We start from the raw sequence: 14,784 nt of genomic DNA, 5'->3' as shown, positions 1-14,784 counted from the left end.
AAGGTGCCAATGTGCTCCCAGCCAAGCACAGCCCTGCCCAGGAGGGGCCCTGTCCCCTCAGGGTTGGCTCCCAAGGCACAAGGACCTCCTGCCTACATCCTCCCACAGAGTTCATGCACAGCAACCTGACACAGACAATATCACAAATATCACATGGACCTCCTGCCCACATCCTCCCACAGAGTGCATGCACAGCAACCTGACACAGACAATATCACAAATACCACATGGACCTCCTGCCTACATCCTCCCACAGAGTTTATGCCTTAGGCCTGGACAATGAGCACAGTAAACTGACACAGACAATATCACAAATATCTGCATTGTAAGCATTATTAAAATTGCCACCTGGATTTGATTTTGTATTTGTGTGTGCCCCACACATGCACATTTCATAATTTCATATATCTGCTAACACTCTCATGATACCAATGAACAGTTGTAGCAAAGTTTGAAATTGAAAGAAATTGTTTCCTACTGAGGAAATCCAGATTCTAGGGTTTCAGGATGAGTAGAGTACATATACTGCTGAATGGAGAGGATCAACATATAAATTACCTCAGAATCTACTAAATGTTTACATGAGCAAAAAATTTATTTTAAAGTATGCAGACTTCATGAAGTTGAAGATAAAAGACCCTGTGCGGTTTCCAGTACTTAAAAAAAAATCATCCTGAATTATGCTGAAGGCACTTCACAAGAATATATTCAGGCTATGAAACTGAGAGAATGGAAGCTTACAGAGCTGAGGATTAAAGGATGAGAGGCAGTTTTGTCCCAGCACAGAGAACAGCACTGAATGCCCACCCAGCTGGTCAGATAACCCAAGCAGAGGGATCTCCCCTTGCCAGGCACTGACACTGCTCTGTTCAGGGAGCAGCACTGAATGCAGAATGCTCACTGCACCAGACCTTCCCACCCCAGCATCCTGCATGGAGCTGCACCTTTATACACTGTGAGAATATTCTAAAATACCAGAATCACTCATATATATTTTTTCAAAGCTTTTTTTCAGAAGACAAAATACCTTCCTACAGTAGTGTTTAAATAAAAAATCTGTGCCTATGGTGAACACCGTTGGTTGCTAGCTCAGCTACCATTGCTATTTCAAAAAAACGAAAAAAATCCCAATACCCTTCTAATGAAATGGCTTCTTCTATGTGTGCATAAAATACAGTAAAGTAAAATAAATCCTGTGTAAGTGCTCTCTATTTCTACATTCTTTTCCACCATTTTCCCTTTTTCACCTCATTTTAACATACATTCTCTTCAATCAATCCAAACTGTCTCATTCAGTCTCTCGTTCCTATTACATTTTACAGCACTCCTCTACTCTTATTCAACTCATTTACTCTTGTATTCCCTCCTTTCTCCAGTTTTCTTTCTATAATAATTCCCACTGACAGCCACAAGACTGTCACCCACTAAAACCCAGCTATGGTTTGCTCCTGTTTATGCCCAGTTATTCTCTCAACAAACTCCTGAGCTAAGTTGTTTCTATGCTGGTGAGTCAAACCTCTGTTGTCCAGAAATCATCATTCCCACAGCTCCCCATGGAAACCAATTCCCTCCTGCATTAACAACATCAAGTCACCCCTTTCCAATCAATTCACCTGCTCATGTTTCAGTTTGCCCTTGTTTCACATTTCCTTTATTACAATATAGGCCTCAAGTCCCTGTTGACTCACTCTGGTTTTCAGCCACCCAGACCTCAATCACAGTGTGACACTGCCCAAGCCCAGAAAATCCTGAGCAAATCCTACTCAGTATTTGACAAATTTTTATTCTATTGCTCTACCTTCCCAAATCTATTTTGTGAAAAATCCAGTATTTTCAGTATACTCCTCCAGGCTGAAAATCTCATTTGAAAGTTGCTACTGAACAAGTCACTCCAGTTAAAAGAATGACTGGTGAACAACTGCACTGCTGCAGTCTGGACTTTTCCTGTTTTATGCACTGCTGTTAAATTAATTTAAACTAACATCTTGACACTGTGCTCTGCCCTTTAACATGTTATGATAATGACATTTTCTTGGGTTAAATTCTATTCCTGTATGTCATTAATTCAATATATTAACCAGCGCTGATAATCAGAAGGGAATAAAGTAAGAATATTGATAGAAACCACAGTGCTTACAAGAAAGGTGCAGCAATTCTATATTTGAATGTCAGGTGCAGCTGTCATATGGCTCATCCGACAAGACCATCTTTATTCTTTTACTCACTTAGGACAGCCACGCCACACTAAAAGAAAAGGTCTAAAGATGGCTGTCAACATAGCTGAAAGCAAAGAAAAAAAAGTAAACTGATTGTTCCATACTTTATCTCAGAGTAAAGTGCTTTCATGCTATCAAGAATGAGGACAGGACTTTGAAGTTCTGCACACTTAACTATATTAGCATTTCCAGCATTTCACTTTTCATAGCCCAGATGCAAAAATTTGTTCCAGATCCAAAAATGGCATAAGGAGCTTTAAAAAATATTGGATCCATTGTTTATGAGTTAGGTGGGAACAAAATAGAAGCAGGATTTTTCTGTGTGTTTAAAATTAGAAAGTTTCTTGATTTAGCTCACCAAATCCACCTTGGCAATTCCCTGCCAGACACCAGTGTGCAGTAAATATGCTGACAGGAATGGTGTGCCCAACCTCCAAAGTGAAACTTTCTTTCCTGGCTCCAGAGCCCATTTTTTGCTACCAACTTCAGAAACACCTGCTCAGTGCAGAAATGCTTGAATGTATAAAGAATTCACTTTTTAACAGGGGAGTGCATGTGACTTGTAACCAAGGAAACAGGATCACTGCTGTAATGACACGAAACTTAACTGGCTCTGTGTTCTTTTATCAGAAAAATCTTACTACCTTCTTGCACTGCTACAAGTTCACAAACCTCAGAATTTAGAAACCCTGTCTTTTGCTAAGGACTTGCTGAGTTTGTTGGCAAGCAGCAAAGGAGCAAGGAAGGAGGATGTGCTGCTGAGAATCACAACTCATCCCTCAGAATGATCCTTCATTACAAAGCCTGTTGTTAACTCTGAGCAAAAAGGGTAGAAAGTAATGATAGAATTCATGGGGCCCAATGAAAAAAAAATAAAAAAACATTCTAAAACATCCTGATCCAGCCAGTTCCTTGCAAAAGGCAGATGGGAATTGAACATCACAAAATGCACAGCACAGTTAAAAGCTCCTTTTGTAGAGCACTGAAGTTTGCTCTTACATTGACCGTGGCTGTTTTCAACATACTCTGTTAGTTCCAGAGATTTATAAACTGTGTGATTATAAAGGAAACCAATATTCACCAGTTAGCAACACACAAAGTGCTTTAGAACTGTTGCTGTCAATCTACTTGCTTTCTATTTTTGTCCCATTTTTTCAACCAATACAATGGAGAGCATTTCATGTACATTCCTACACATGGAAAAGAAATATAGTATAGCCTCTCTGTCATTTTTTTTCAGTAATTTGAAACATAATTCTTATTTTCTCAGGCAGCATTAAACAAAAGTTTATTCCAAGGTGACTGTAAAGATCACAAGCCTCAAATGTTTCCAATGGTGACTGGAGACTATTCAATCCTTGTACAGTATGCGCTAAATTATTCTTCTTATAAGCACTGTAAAGGTCACTCTGAATATAAAGAAGCATGATAAAAATCTAATTGATGGAAATATGCTCATAAACACCTATTTGTGAGGCCTGTTGAACAATTCATAGTAATTAACTCAGCAAAGCAAGTCTCACTGTCTTTATTGAGATAGTAATTGGTGTACGTCACACTATTTCAAAGTGAAGTGATTATTTTTTCTTTTTTTTATGGTAAGGCTCAACACTGGGGCAATAAATACAATACATAAACCCCTTCAGTGTTATGCAGGGGTTATGATGCTGCTGAAGGGCATCCCAGCTTTACTGAGCATCACACCGAGTCAAAAATGCCAAACACCTTTCCTCTGAGGTGTCTCAGTCCTGGAACACTGCAACACTGAGGTGTTTCATTAGGGTGAGCTTGGAGGGATGTGTTTCTGTAATACTCTCACTATTACCCACCCCTGCAGGACTAAGTCCTTGCAATTGTACTTCTGAATACCCAAACACTTCTGACTCAGTGGTGCAAGACTGAGAAAATGCAAGTGAGAGCAAGAAATGGTAACAAAAGGAAGAAAACTTCAAGAGACATAAACAAATTCTTTCACCTGAATAAAACTTATTTGCGTTGGGCACTGCTGGCAAATTTAATAAGACCACCTGCTGGAAAAGAAACAACCTATAGAAATGCAGCTGAGAGAAATAAAGAACTAAGCAAACCAAACAGATTTTCTAGTCCTTTTTACTTTAACAATTGAGAAGAAAATCAGCAACTACAAAATCATTTTAAAGATCTCAAAACAAATATTCCGACTCCAAATTTTGACTTTTAGTTTTTATCTGACATTTAAAGGATTACAATGTTTGGATAAAAAAGGCATATCTTGGTTATTCTATAAGCCTCATGCAAATCAATAGGGACTATGCAAAATATTCTTCCTGATCAAAAAATGTCATTTAAATTCCAGGGAGCAGTTACTTGACTGATAACTTCTGTAAAACTACCAACAGCAGAACCAAGTTGAAGTCAGAAAATATCATAAGTGCTGATGGTATTTGGGATATATTTCCATCTACAGCAACTGTCTGAAGATTGAGACTGCTATTAATGGTATTGACATGGTAACTACCCTTCCCCAGCTCAGGTCAAAGATTACAAAACCTGTTCCAACCATTTAAAAAGACAAACCACTGGTAAGAACAAAATCAGAGGATGCAGGACAGCTCTTTACCCTGTGCAAAGCAGCAGCAGAGTTGCAGTAAATGCTCCCTAACACACTTGAATAATCAATGGGAATGTGTTTCAGTTTTTCATGTCTTATACAAAGCTTTAATTATTTCACAAATCACCTGTCAAAGCCCAGATAGATCCATTGTAAAATAAAAACCTACAATCATATCATCTCCATATGTTTGGATAAAACCAGCTGTATAAAGCCAAATGATTCCAGTAAGCCTGAAGTACCAGTGTTTATCCACAGGTACTTGTGTATTCAACCTCTCTTGCTTTTAACATCAGGGATCCCATGTCTCTCTATTCCTGCATTTTCTTGCCCACTTTATCACTCTTTCTATTCCTCCTGATGTATTTTTTTCTTTCCTCTTTTCCCTCTCAACTATGCAGAGCAGGGAAAGGAAAAATCTAAGACATTTGAAGAATGCCATGTAATACACATCTTCAAAATGTGCAAAACCACAGAACACAACAAGCAATTCTTGCAGAAGGGAAAGAGATGAAAGTTTGAATTTTCATATACTTTGACCAAACAATTTTTGCCCTACTTCTTCACATTTCACTTAGATCAAAACATGCATGATGCTTTTTTTAAGTCTGATGTCAAGCATCATAGGTTATGAAAGACTAAAACCAAAACTGTCAGTTACAGAGTGAGGAATGCAGAACCCAAGAATAACAGTGAGACAACTCTATGTTTGTTAAAAACAATCCACTCAAATTCAAGTATTTTAATTCTACCACCAACAAGAATTCCACAAAAGAATATCACATTTTTGCACTGAAACTTCCTGCATTATCTGAACATGATCATCAAACTTTAGATATCTAAGATATTTTTACTTCAACAATCATCAGTGCTTGGCAACACAGCTCAACTGAAAGATAAATATTGTGTAATGTCTCTACATTAGATCAATCAATTAACGTAGCAATAAATTAGTTTCATTAGCACGTTTCAGGCATTAGAAGGTGCTTTACTAATTAAAAGTCCCATATTTAAGCAAATGCTATTTCCAGTTTGTTCATGTAAATTTTATTCCAGAGTGCCTATTCTATCAGAGAGGTGATTCCTGTTACACAGCAGAGCTGGGTGTGCTGAGGGGGCACTGGAGCCAGGCACAGGCTGCCCCCCCAGGGCTGCAACCCAGCACCAAGCTGGCCCAGCACCGCAGGGTGACCCAGCTGAGGGCTGCCACTCATTCCAGTAAAGGCACAGATGTGCACCCTGATGGTTCACAGAATCACAGAATGATGAGGTTGGAAGAGACCTCTAAGATCAGAATCCAACCTATGTCCCAACACCTCAACTAGCCTACAGCACCAAGTTCCATGTCCAGTCTTTCTTTAAACACATCCAGAGATGGTGATTCTCCCACCTCCCTGGGAAGAGCATTCCAGTATTTTATTCTTCTTTCAGTGAAAAATTTTTTCCTAATATCCAACCTGTACCTTCCCTAACATAGCTTGAGACTGTGTCCTCTTGTTCTGTTTAAGAAGTGTCATGCCATCACCCACTCAGTTTTTGAGAAATCAACCAATTCAAAATTGTATTTAAAACTTCCTTACTTTGCTTCAATATTATTTTACAGAATTTCAGGCATTGTTTGTTTGCCTTTCAATTATTGTTTATCTGAAGATGCAATAATAGCACAACAGTCACACCTCTATCTTCATATGCAAATACATTCATGTCTGTGTATTCAAAAATCTTATTTTAACTAATATTCATGTTTCTGTGAAAAGGTTTAGGTTGATTCTTCACACTAAAACTGTGCCACATCTGCTGTACATGACCTATCCCTTGTGGGGATGAAGTCATTGAGTGAAATATAATTGTTACACTAATCTGTACTTAACTCTGAGCAAATGTTTTTATCCCTCTAAAGCATCTCAAACCTAACTTTGAAAGGGTCAATTGTCAATTTCTTTAAAATGAACCCAGAAATACAACACTTACAGGTGCCTCACAGTAACTTTTCTAGAAGATTTATTTCATTTTTACTTGGCAGCAACATTTTAATACTTGCAATGGTATTGTAGAGAAGTTAATGTTCTTTTTATCTCCCATAATACCTCTAATATATACATTTAAATGTTCTCAATGACACACTGACAGGTGCAACTGAAACAGAGATGAGAAAACTGCCAAATCCAAACCAAACTAAAATCCTTCAACTCTTTGAGAACAAACATCTATTCGTCTACAGTATTTTAACTTCATTGTCTGCAAGACCAAAAGCAGATACTTGCCTTTTAACACAGTTTAGTGCTAAATAAATCTGAGAGGAGTATTCCCAGGATGACATCCTTGTTTGAGTTACTGATTGGCTGGCACTGAAATTTGCCTATCAGTCTCTCTCCATCACATTTCTCATAACTTTACCTTCTAAGAGAGTGGAAACATTTTACAAAATGAGAAAGAGGTAGAAATAGTATTTTTTTTCACTACCATTTAACTTGGTGACTCAAAGACAACTCACACAGAACACCTAAGAACACAACTTCTGCTATCAAATATGCTCCTAGTAATGTCACCCAGGGGAAATGGAGACAACATTTTTTGAAAATTACAATCCTCTAATCATCACAAAGAACTGATGACTCTTTGGTGTTCAAAAACATCCTGCAGACAACAGAACCTGCTGGTGATTTACTGAGCAGATTCTCTGCTTTTGTTAAAGCATCTGAGCAGCTCCCACAAGGGAATAAATGTCCAGCTTTGCAGCTCAGCAGAACATAAAATTGTTATTTAGAAACCACCGTAGCATGTACCTGTGGCCTACAGTATGAGATAAAAAAGTACTTAGCACAGCAATTCCTGAAAACATTCACCAAATTGTGTTTATACTATTCTTGCACACATTTTTATCCAAACATTTGCACTGCCAATGCAAAAGAACCAGCTAAGTGGGATAATTCTCTGCACAGCTACCAAGTGGGATCTGTGTTTAGGAGCTTCCCATGTTCAGACTTTGCTCACAGGTTAACAAACATTGTGTGAGCAGCTGTAATTTAGCCAACACTTCTTTGTGCAGGGTGGATGTAAAACACAGCTCAGGTTAAGATTATATTCCAGATTTACAGAAGATTTGAGGTTGGAAGGCACCCATGGGGATCACTGAGCCAATCCCACAGGGCTGCCCAGGGCTGGGTCCTGCCAAATCCAAGCATGGAGTGTGAGCAGCCTCTGGGCAAACTGCTAGAGTGTTCCATCTCCCTCAAAGTGGGGAAAAAAAGGGTTTTATTACTTTCCCTGCATTTCAGTTTGTGCCCATTATGAAGACGTTGGAAAGAAAATCTCTTCTACAAAATTAGGACAATTGATACAGAAACCAGAGAGACAGAAAATTGGACCATCACAGAACTTCAGAATTCTTTTTCCCAACTTTTAAAAGCTTTTAGCTTCTTACAGACTGGAAATATATAATCTATATAAAGGTTTATATTGAAAGACTCAATAATTCAGTCCAAAGAAATGTGATTCTTGTTGCCAAAGATCCCTCCTGTTTTTATATATATTTACAGAGAGCTAAGAGTGTGTGATAATTTTTCATATTGATAAAAATGTGATTAAAACACAACTGCACTTGTTATAACCAGCTTTGTTTATCCATAGTGAACCAATAAGTGCAAATAAATGTTCATTTAGTAAGTATTAGCAGGAAGGCCTTCACCAGCCAGCAGATGTAGCAATCTAATTCAGCAGTGCCAATTCTTGATTTAGGTACTGCTCCACATGGACTGAAAATTTATCTTCTGATGTCAATTTTATTACTGCAAAGAATTTTTTATTCAGCATGTAAACTGACAAATTAGCAGAGTCAGAATCTATTTTTTATATTAAGACATGAAAGTGGACTCTAAGGGAAACTCTTTGACCAATCCTGTGACTGAGCCAACACAGAATCAAAACTGAAAAACATACAAACTGAGATTACAAGTGGTAGAGACTGACAAAAGAAAAAATACATCAATGACAGTTCACAGCACAAGGATTCAGAACAAGAGACACTTCCACGAGTCACAAGGAGCATTTGATACCACGATGGGAAGAAATGTAGCAAACCCATCACATCATTGTACTGCAAACTGTTACCTGAGTTTCAAAATAAAAAAACCTCTTTCCTCTGTAAGAGTGCCAGGCTGTTTCATACAGATCAATGTAAATGTTCTTCCTTGTCAGATCTGTGCCTGACTGTATGGAATCACTGCCCTTTAAAGGGAGGAATTCCAAAAGGAACAAACAAGAAAAATTTTAGGCAATATTCATTAACAGTGGATTCAGTCTTAGAGATATTAATCTTATGTTCTGCTCACCAAAATCATATTTTAGGATCACAATCAGGTCTTAAAAGTGATTAATTAAAACTGACCCTATAATTTCTATCCATAGGATGCCTAATGAGACATAAACTTCATGGGATTTTTCATTTGCACACTGAAGCCTGGTCACATAATTTTGGAGTGAGAAGAAATTCTATAAGACCAAATAATTATTTTTATTTTACATTTCATTGCTTCCTAATGTCATCTTATTACAAAGCTCCCATACCTTCTTGGTGATTTCTCATGGGCATCTCCTCACAGCACTGACTCCCCCTTCCTCACAGCAGAGCCAACAAACTCCAACTCTCTCCTCACCCAGCTCACTCACTCTTTTATAGCACTCATCCTCATTGGACACAGCTGTGCCCTGTTCAGGGCAGGCCTGCTCCTAATCTTTGGTGATTAGTACAGCTGCAACTCCTCAGGGAAGAGATTACCTTCTCCTTCTGCACTATCTTCATTTTCTTACATTCTACCCCCTCACATCCTAACAGACAGATCTAATGCTCTGGAGATATTTTATGCATATCAGGACTGTAATTTTTTTCCCCAGACTGAAGTACGACTACTGCCTACAGCACAGTTCTAGGACGAATAACTCAATGTTTTGTAATTACTCCTTCACTGATAAAGATGCAACTAACTGTACATACATTTGTGCTACAGAGAAAAATTAAATATATCAGAATTTCTGTATGTATTTACAGTGTTTTATCGTAAAATACTATTAAACCTAACAGGATATAGTAATTGCAAGTACAGTACAAAGGTTACAATTGATTAAAGTAATAAACAATTCACAGACTCCAAGATATTTCAGATCTCCTATTGATGAAGCTCAAAATCCATTATGGAAAGATAATACTGGAGAAGTTGGCAATCTGAAGTGGAACTGAAATGCATTTTCTTTCAGATGCTTTTTAAACCCCCAGAAGTGCCAGGTCATGACTTTCAGATAATAAAGGCCATGGAGAGTTCAAATAGTCTAGAAATGATGGCACTTTCAGACACTGATAGAAGGAGCACATTTTAGAAAGGTTCTTTTTATTAATTTAATGCTGCTGCTGTAGCTGCAGAAGAGTCTGATATCTCAGTAGTAAAATGCATTAAAAAGCCATTTTGTCTGCTGCTGTAGATGAAGAATGTAGTTATTTTGCTCAACAGCTGAATTTTTCCAGAATCCCACTAGTATTCCCTGAGAAAACTATCTACTCTAGCCAAGAGAGAATGCTGATACACATGTTATATAAGAAAAAGTTCTCAGGAAATAATTCACAGATACATGTAGGAACAGAATCTCTGCCATAATGTCCAGATATCACAGAACATTCCAGTCCATTCTCTCATGCAATGTGTTAAGAATTATGAAATTGCCAAACTTAAAAAAAAACTTCCAAAAATAAAGGTTTTTTGCCACCTGTGGAACACCCACACCAGGGTTAGCAGCAGTGCAATGCATCACAGAGGTGTTTAGGAATGGGTGATAAATAGTGTTGGCCAATTTCTTTCAGCAAATCTCTCTCTTTAGAGATAACTGCATTATTTTGTAACACGATGCTTCACTAACTAAATTATACCCATAGAATGTTGGAACTTAAATGTGCTCTCAATGAAACTTTGCTCTTTCTGTGAAATTGATTGACTCTCTCCCTACATTACATTTAGTAGAAGAAATAGAGGTGGAGGGTTTTATAACAGGGACATGGTGCTCACTCAGACTTGTGCAGCAGTGGCAGAACCCATTACAGGGATTGTGATTTTAATCTGGTCCTGTGCAGGTCCCTATACCTGGCACTTCTTTTAATGAACAGAAACGTGAGATCTAAATTCTACTTACACACTTAGAAAAGAGATAAAACTAAGTATCAGAAAGCAATTGTTTAGGGCTGAGGAGTAAGAGGACACTTTCCTCCCCTCCCGCTTTAGGCATAAGTGGCCAAGAGATTATAAATATACTGTTCTGGAAACGGAATTTCTCAGAACCAAAAAATAGTATAATAAATTACTTCTGTAACAATAGTGTATTAAGATTTTTAAAAACCCACAAAAAGAGGAGTATAATGGCATTTACAATTTCACTTTACAATTGCAAATGTATTTGATATTTGCCCCTCTCTTCTTTAAAAAACAAAACCAATTACAACATAAAAGATAACTTATTTTAAATTGCTCCAAAAAAAGCTACACATGGGCACCTCAACTGGAACTTTAAACCATCTCCATCTCTCCATTTCTCAGCTCTTAGTCAAATTCTAGACAATAAGTTCTTAGGGAGCAAAAGACAAGTCTCTTAAGAAGTTTTCCCCACAAACATCACTTCACCATTTATAACACCATCAGCAAGATGTCTCATCAAATTGATTTCAAATCCACAGAAAAATTGGAAACTCATGAATGCCACAAAATGTATCTTGGCATTCTTCCACTCATCTATTACATTTTCTAATAAATAGAGCTTTCTTGAAATGCAATTTCAACTTGAAAATCTGACACACACTACAAAAGACCAGGCAATAATACAACTAAATATGTGTGCTGTGATGAAGCATATTCATTTGAAATTGGTCTTGAAGCTGCAAATGAATCCACCCATGGGTTCACAGGCATGGATGCACAATCCCTGTGCAGAGGCTCCTGGACAGCAAATTTCACATGAGGACTTACTGTAAATGAGTGTTCAACCTATACATAATTTGTGCAGGTGTAGGACTGACAAACCATTACACTGAAAAATTACTAGTGAAAGAACACGATTTTCAAAAACAAATTTTCATTAGTATTTTTTCCTAAATAGTTTTAAATATTTACAAATACATGAAGAAATTAGTTTAAAGGGAAAAGGGACAGCTTTACCAGATTATACCCCCTGTGTGATGGTATATCAAAGGTATATCAAAATTTAACAGACAACTTATTTCTGGACATATTCAACTTGAACATGAATGAAATCAAACATGCATCAGCAGACTGCAAAATTCAGCTAAAAAGAGCTCAACAGCTTGACTTTTTTATTAGGTTAGTAAGGACCTTAATACTGCTCTACCCCCATCCAAAACAAAGGTTAAAAAATAATAGAAACCCAACAGAAGGAAAAAAAAAAAAAAAAAACCAACAAAAACAAAAAACACACAAAACTAAGGAAGACCAAATAAAATAAATTGAAAATACCTAATGTTTAAAGAGCATGTATGGATGCAGATTTTAAAGTCATTAGCTATTTCTGAAAGCTTTACACTGTGATTTTCATTCAAAATCCCCATTTAAATAAACAAAAATAATACTGTTTCTCATATATTTCTTTAAATATAAAAAAAGCACCTGCAATCTGAACAGGAGCCTTCTATTTTTAAAAAAGCACTGATTTAAAGATTTTGGAGATGCTGGCATTATATTTTAAATTAATCTGTGATGAAAAAACCTTAATATTTTCTTGAGTACTTGACAGATACTTACAGAAAAAAGGGCATCAGCTGAATAAGTGTCTCTTTTTTGGGATTGGCTGTGAATTCTGGCACAGTTTGAATAATTTTGTTCATTACATTCCTTAGGTAATTTTGTAGCTGCTTGCGTCGCTCTTCTACAAACTTTGCATCCTAAAAATAGAGAGGAAAAATATAAATGGCACAAAGAACATGTTTCTCAACTTCATCATGTAACTAAACAGTCCTGGTAAGCCTAAAAATCTTTATTTTGAAGATCTCTTGTTATTATGGCTATATAAATATGTTGGCAATACGCAAAAATCCCTTGACTCTGTCCTTACAGATAAAGGAAAATCATGAATCCTAATAAAACCTGTGTCACAAAAACATCCACTGACAAGATGTCAGATCTTCTCCCTGGCAGAATCTGTCTTCTCTGGACCATAAACCACTGCAATCTTAGAGAGGCGGAGCAGCATAGCAGCACAGAGGCTGTGGCATAAAAATTTATGCCATGTTTTTTGAGATCCAGAATCAACAGTCTTTGCAGGAGGAAATGCTGACTTACTCCCACAATGTCACCCCAATTCACACTTTTCAGATGTTGGGTTCACAAACTCCAGACTGGTCAAGTATTTCTCCAGCATTTTTATGTTATTAAATTATAATTTTGTGATGATGTCTTCATATAGATTTTTTTAAATATTGTATCACACTTCTCATTAAAATATTTTACTGGAGTTTCTGTAGCATTTTACATCCAGGATTTTATACTCTGTTGGCCCAAATAAATAGAATAGTTCTATAAACTCCACATTCTGCTGATGGACCTAGAAGTGAAAAGTTTATCACAACCAAGATGCCAGGCATGCCATAACTTCCATGTCATTGAAACCTTTTCCCTGTGAGGGATGACAATGACATAGACTATAATCTAAAGGTGCCACATTTCCCAGGAACAGGGAGCTCTCCCAGGTTCACACTGCCATCAGGGGCTGGATGCTTTATGCTCTGTCTCAGGCAGGCTGGCACAGCTCACCTGGTTAAATGGCACAGGATGTTCCTCAGGCACAAAGCCAAACCTATTATTAGACAGCTACAGCTCTCAAAAACAACCATTATCTAAAAGATGTGTCTATCCAACCTGTATTATTTATGTCTGTAAGAAAAGGAATTGAAATTAATTCTTCTTTCTTGGGGGGGAAAAACCAAAGCCGCCAACAAAACACCATAAATACATTTGACAACACTGAATAAATTCATTGAATGGAAAAGGTTCAGCCCATGCTGCCATGCAGGGGATGCAAATCTGAAGGTTATTGCTTCCCTAGATAGAACAGAACAACACCATCAAAGCAGGGATCCTCCTTCAAGTTCAGGAGGAATTTGCTGTAGCATTCCTAGAACCTTCACTGACATTCTGTTCTGTTCTTCCCTCTCATTAGAAGTTACCAGGAACAGGCATATTTTTAGGAATAACAAATCGGACATAATTGTAGGGACATAACAGAGTAAGATGTAAGAAACTGCTGAACACATCCATACTTACAGACTTCAAAAACTTAAGCAGTGCTTACAATGTTTAATTAAATTCGTTAAATTCCAAAACATATACAGATTAATTTTAATTTTGTTTTCTACATATCAACTTACACAGATGTCCAGTCCTGTTTTAACATTCCAGTTCTACATTAATGCATTCAATGTAGTAATGTAATGAAAAATTAATTAATGTATTCATTAATCAAATAAATTAATTCAATGGAGATCTAAGTGAAAATTTTAAAAAAACTATATATTATATACATTGCTATTTCATTTTTATCAGTCACATATTCTTTCAGCAACATACACACCAGTTGTGTTGCAAGTGATTTGAAACTCATCCTCTATTAAACCAACAAAGTTGTGGTGCTGGAAATCCCCCCAGGCCCCTCTGCAGGGTCACCTGCCCAGCTCCCAGGGCTGAGAGCAGCTGCTGGGACAGAGCAGAGCAGAGCCTGCCCCCTGCCCTGCTGTAGGAGGACAAATCTGTGCAACTGAAGCTAGACAAGCTGTTGGGAACATTAAAGCAAACATTTTAATTCATGATGTCACATAATATTACCACAAAAAGGAACTATAATAATAAATAAATGTGTTCTTCCATGCTAATTAAACAATTAGCATTGAATAGCACCTATGTAACTACTTTTTTTCTTTTCACTAAGATTTTT

At 37.2% G+C, this 14,784-nt stretch overlaps 1 protein-coding gene across 2 annotated transcripts in view; it reads right to left on the bottom strand.

The window, feature by feature from the left end:
* SNX29 (sorting nexin 29) overlaps nucleotides 1–14,784 on the bottom strand; it is a 97,590-nt gene that overhangs the window by 15,752 nt on the left and 67,054 nt on the right. For both annotated transcript variants that reach the window (XM_058035697.1, XM_058035698.1), the window contains exon 20: nucleotides 12,600–12,739. In XM_058035697.1, the coding sequence (XP_057891680.1) occupies nucleotides 12,600–12,739 (140 nt within the window). The remainder of the gene's footprint in view (nucleotides 1–12,599; nucleotides 12,740–14,784) is intronic.

This window comes from Melospiza georgiana, chromosome 16 (genome assembly GCF_028018845.1).
Source record: "Melospiza georgiana isolate bMelGeo1 chromosome 16, bMelGeo1.pri, whole genome shotgun sequence".
Classification (NCBI taxonomy): domain Eukaryota; kingdom Metazoa; phylum Chordata; class Aves; order Passeriformes; family Passerellidae; genus Melospiza; species Melospiza georgiana.
Note: the sequence above shows the minus strand (reverse complement) of the source record. Positions and strands in the feature narration are given on the sequence as shown.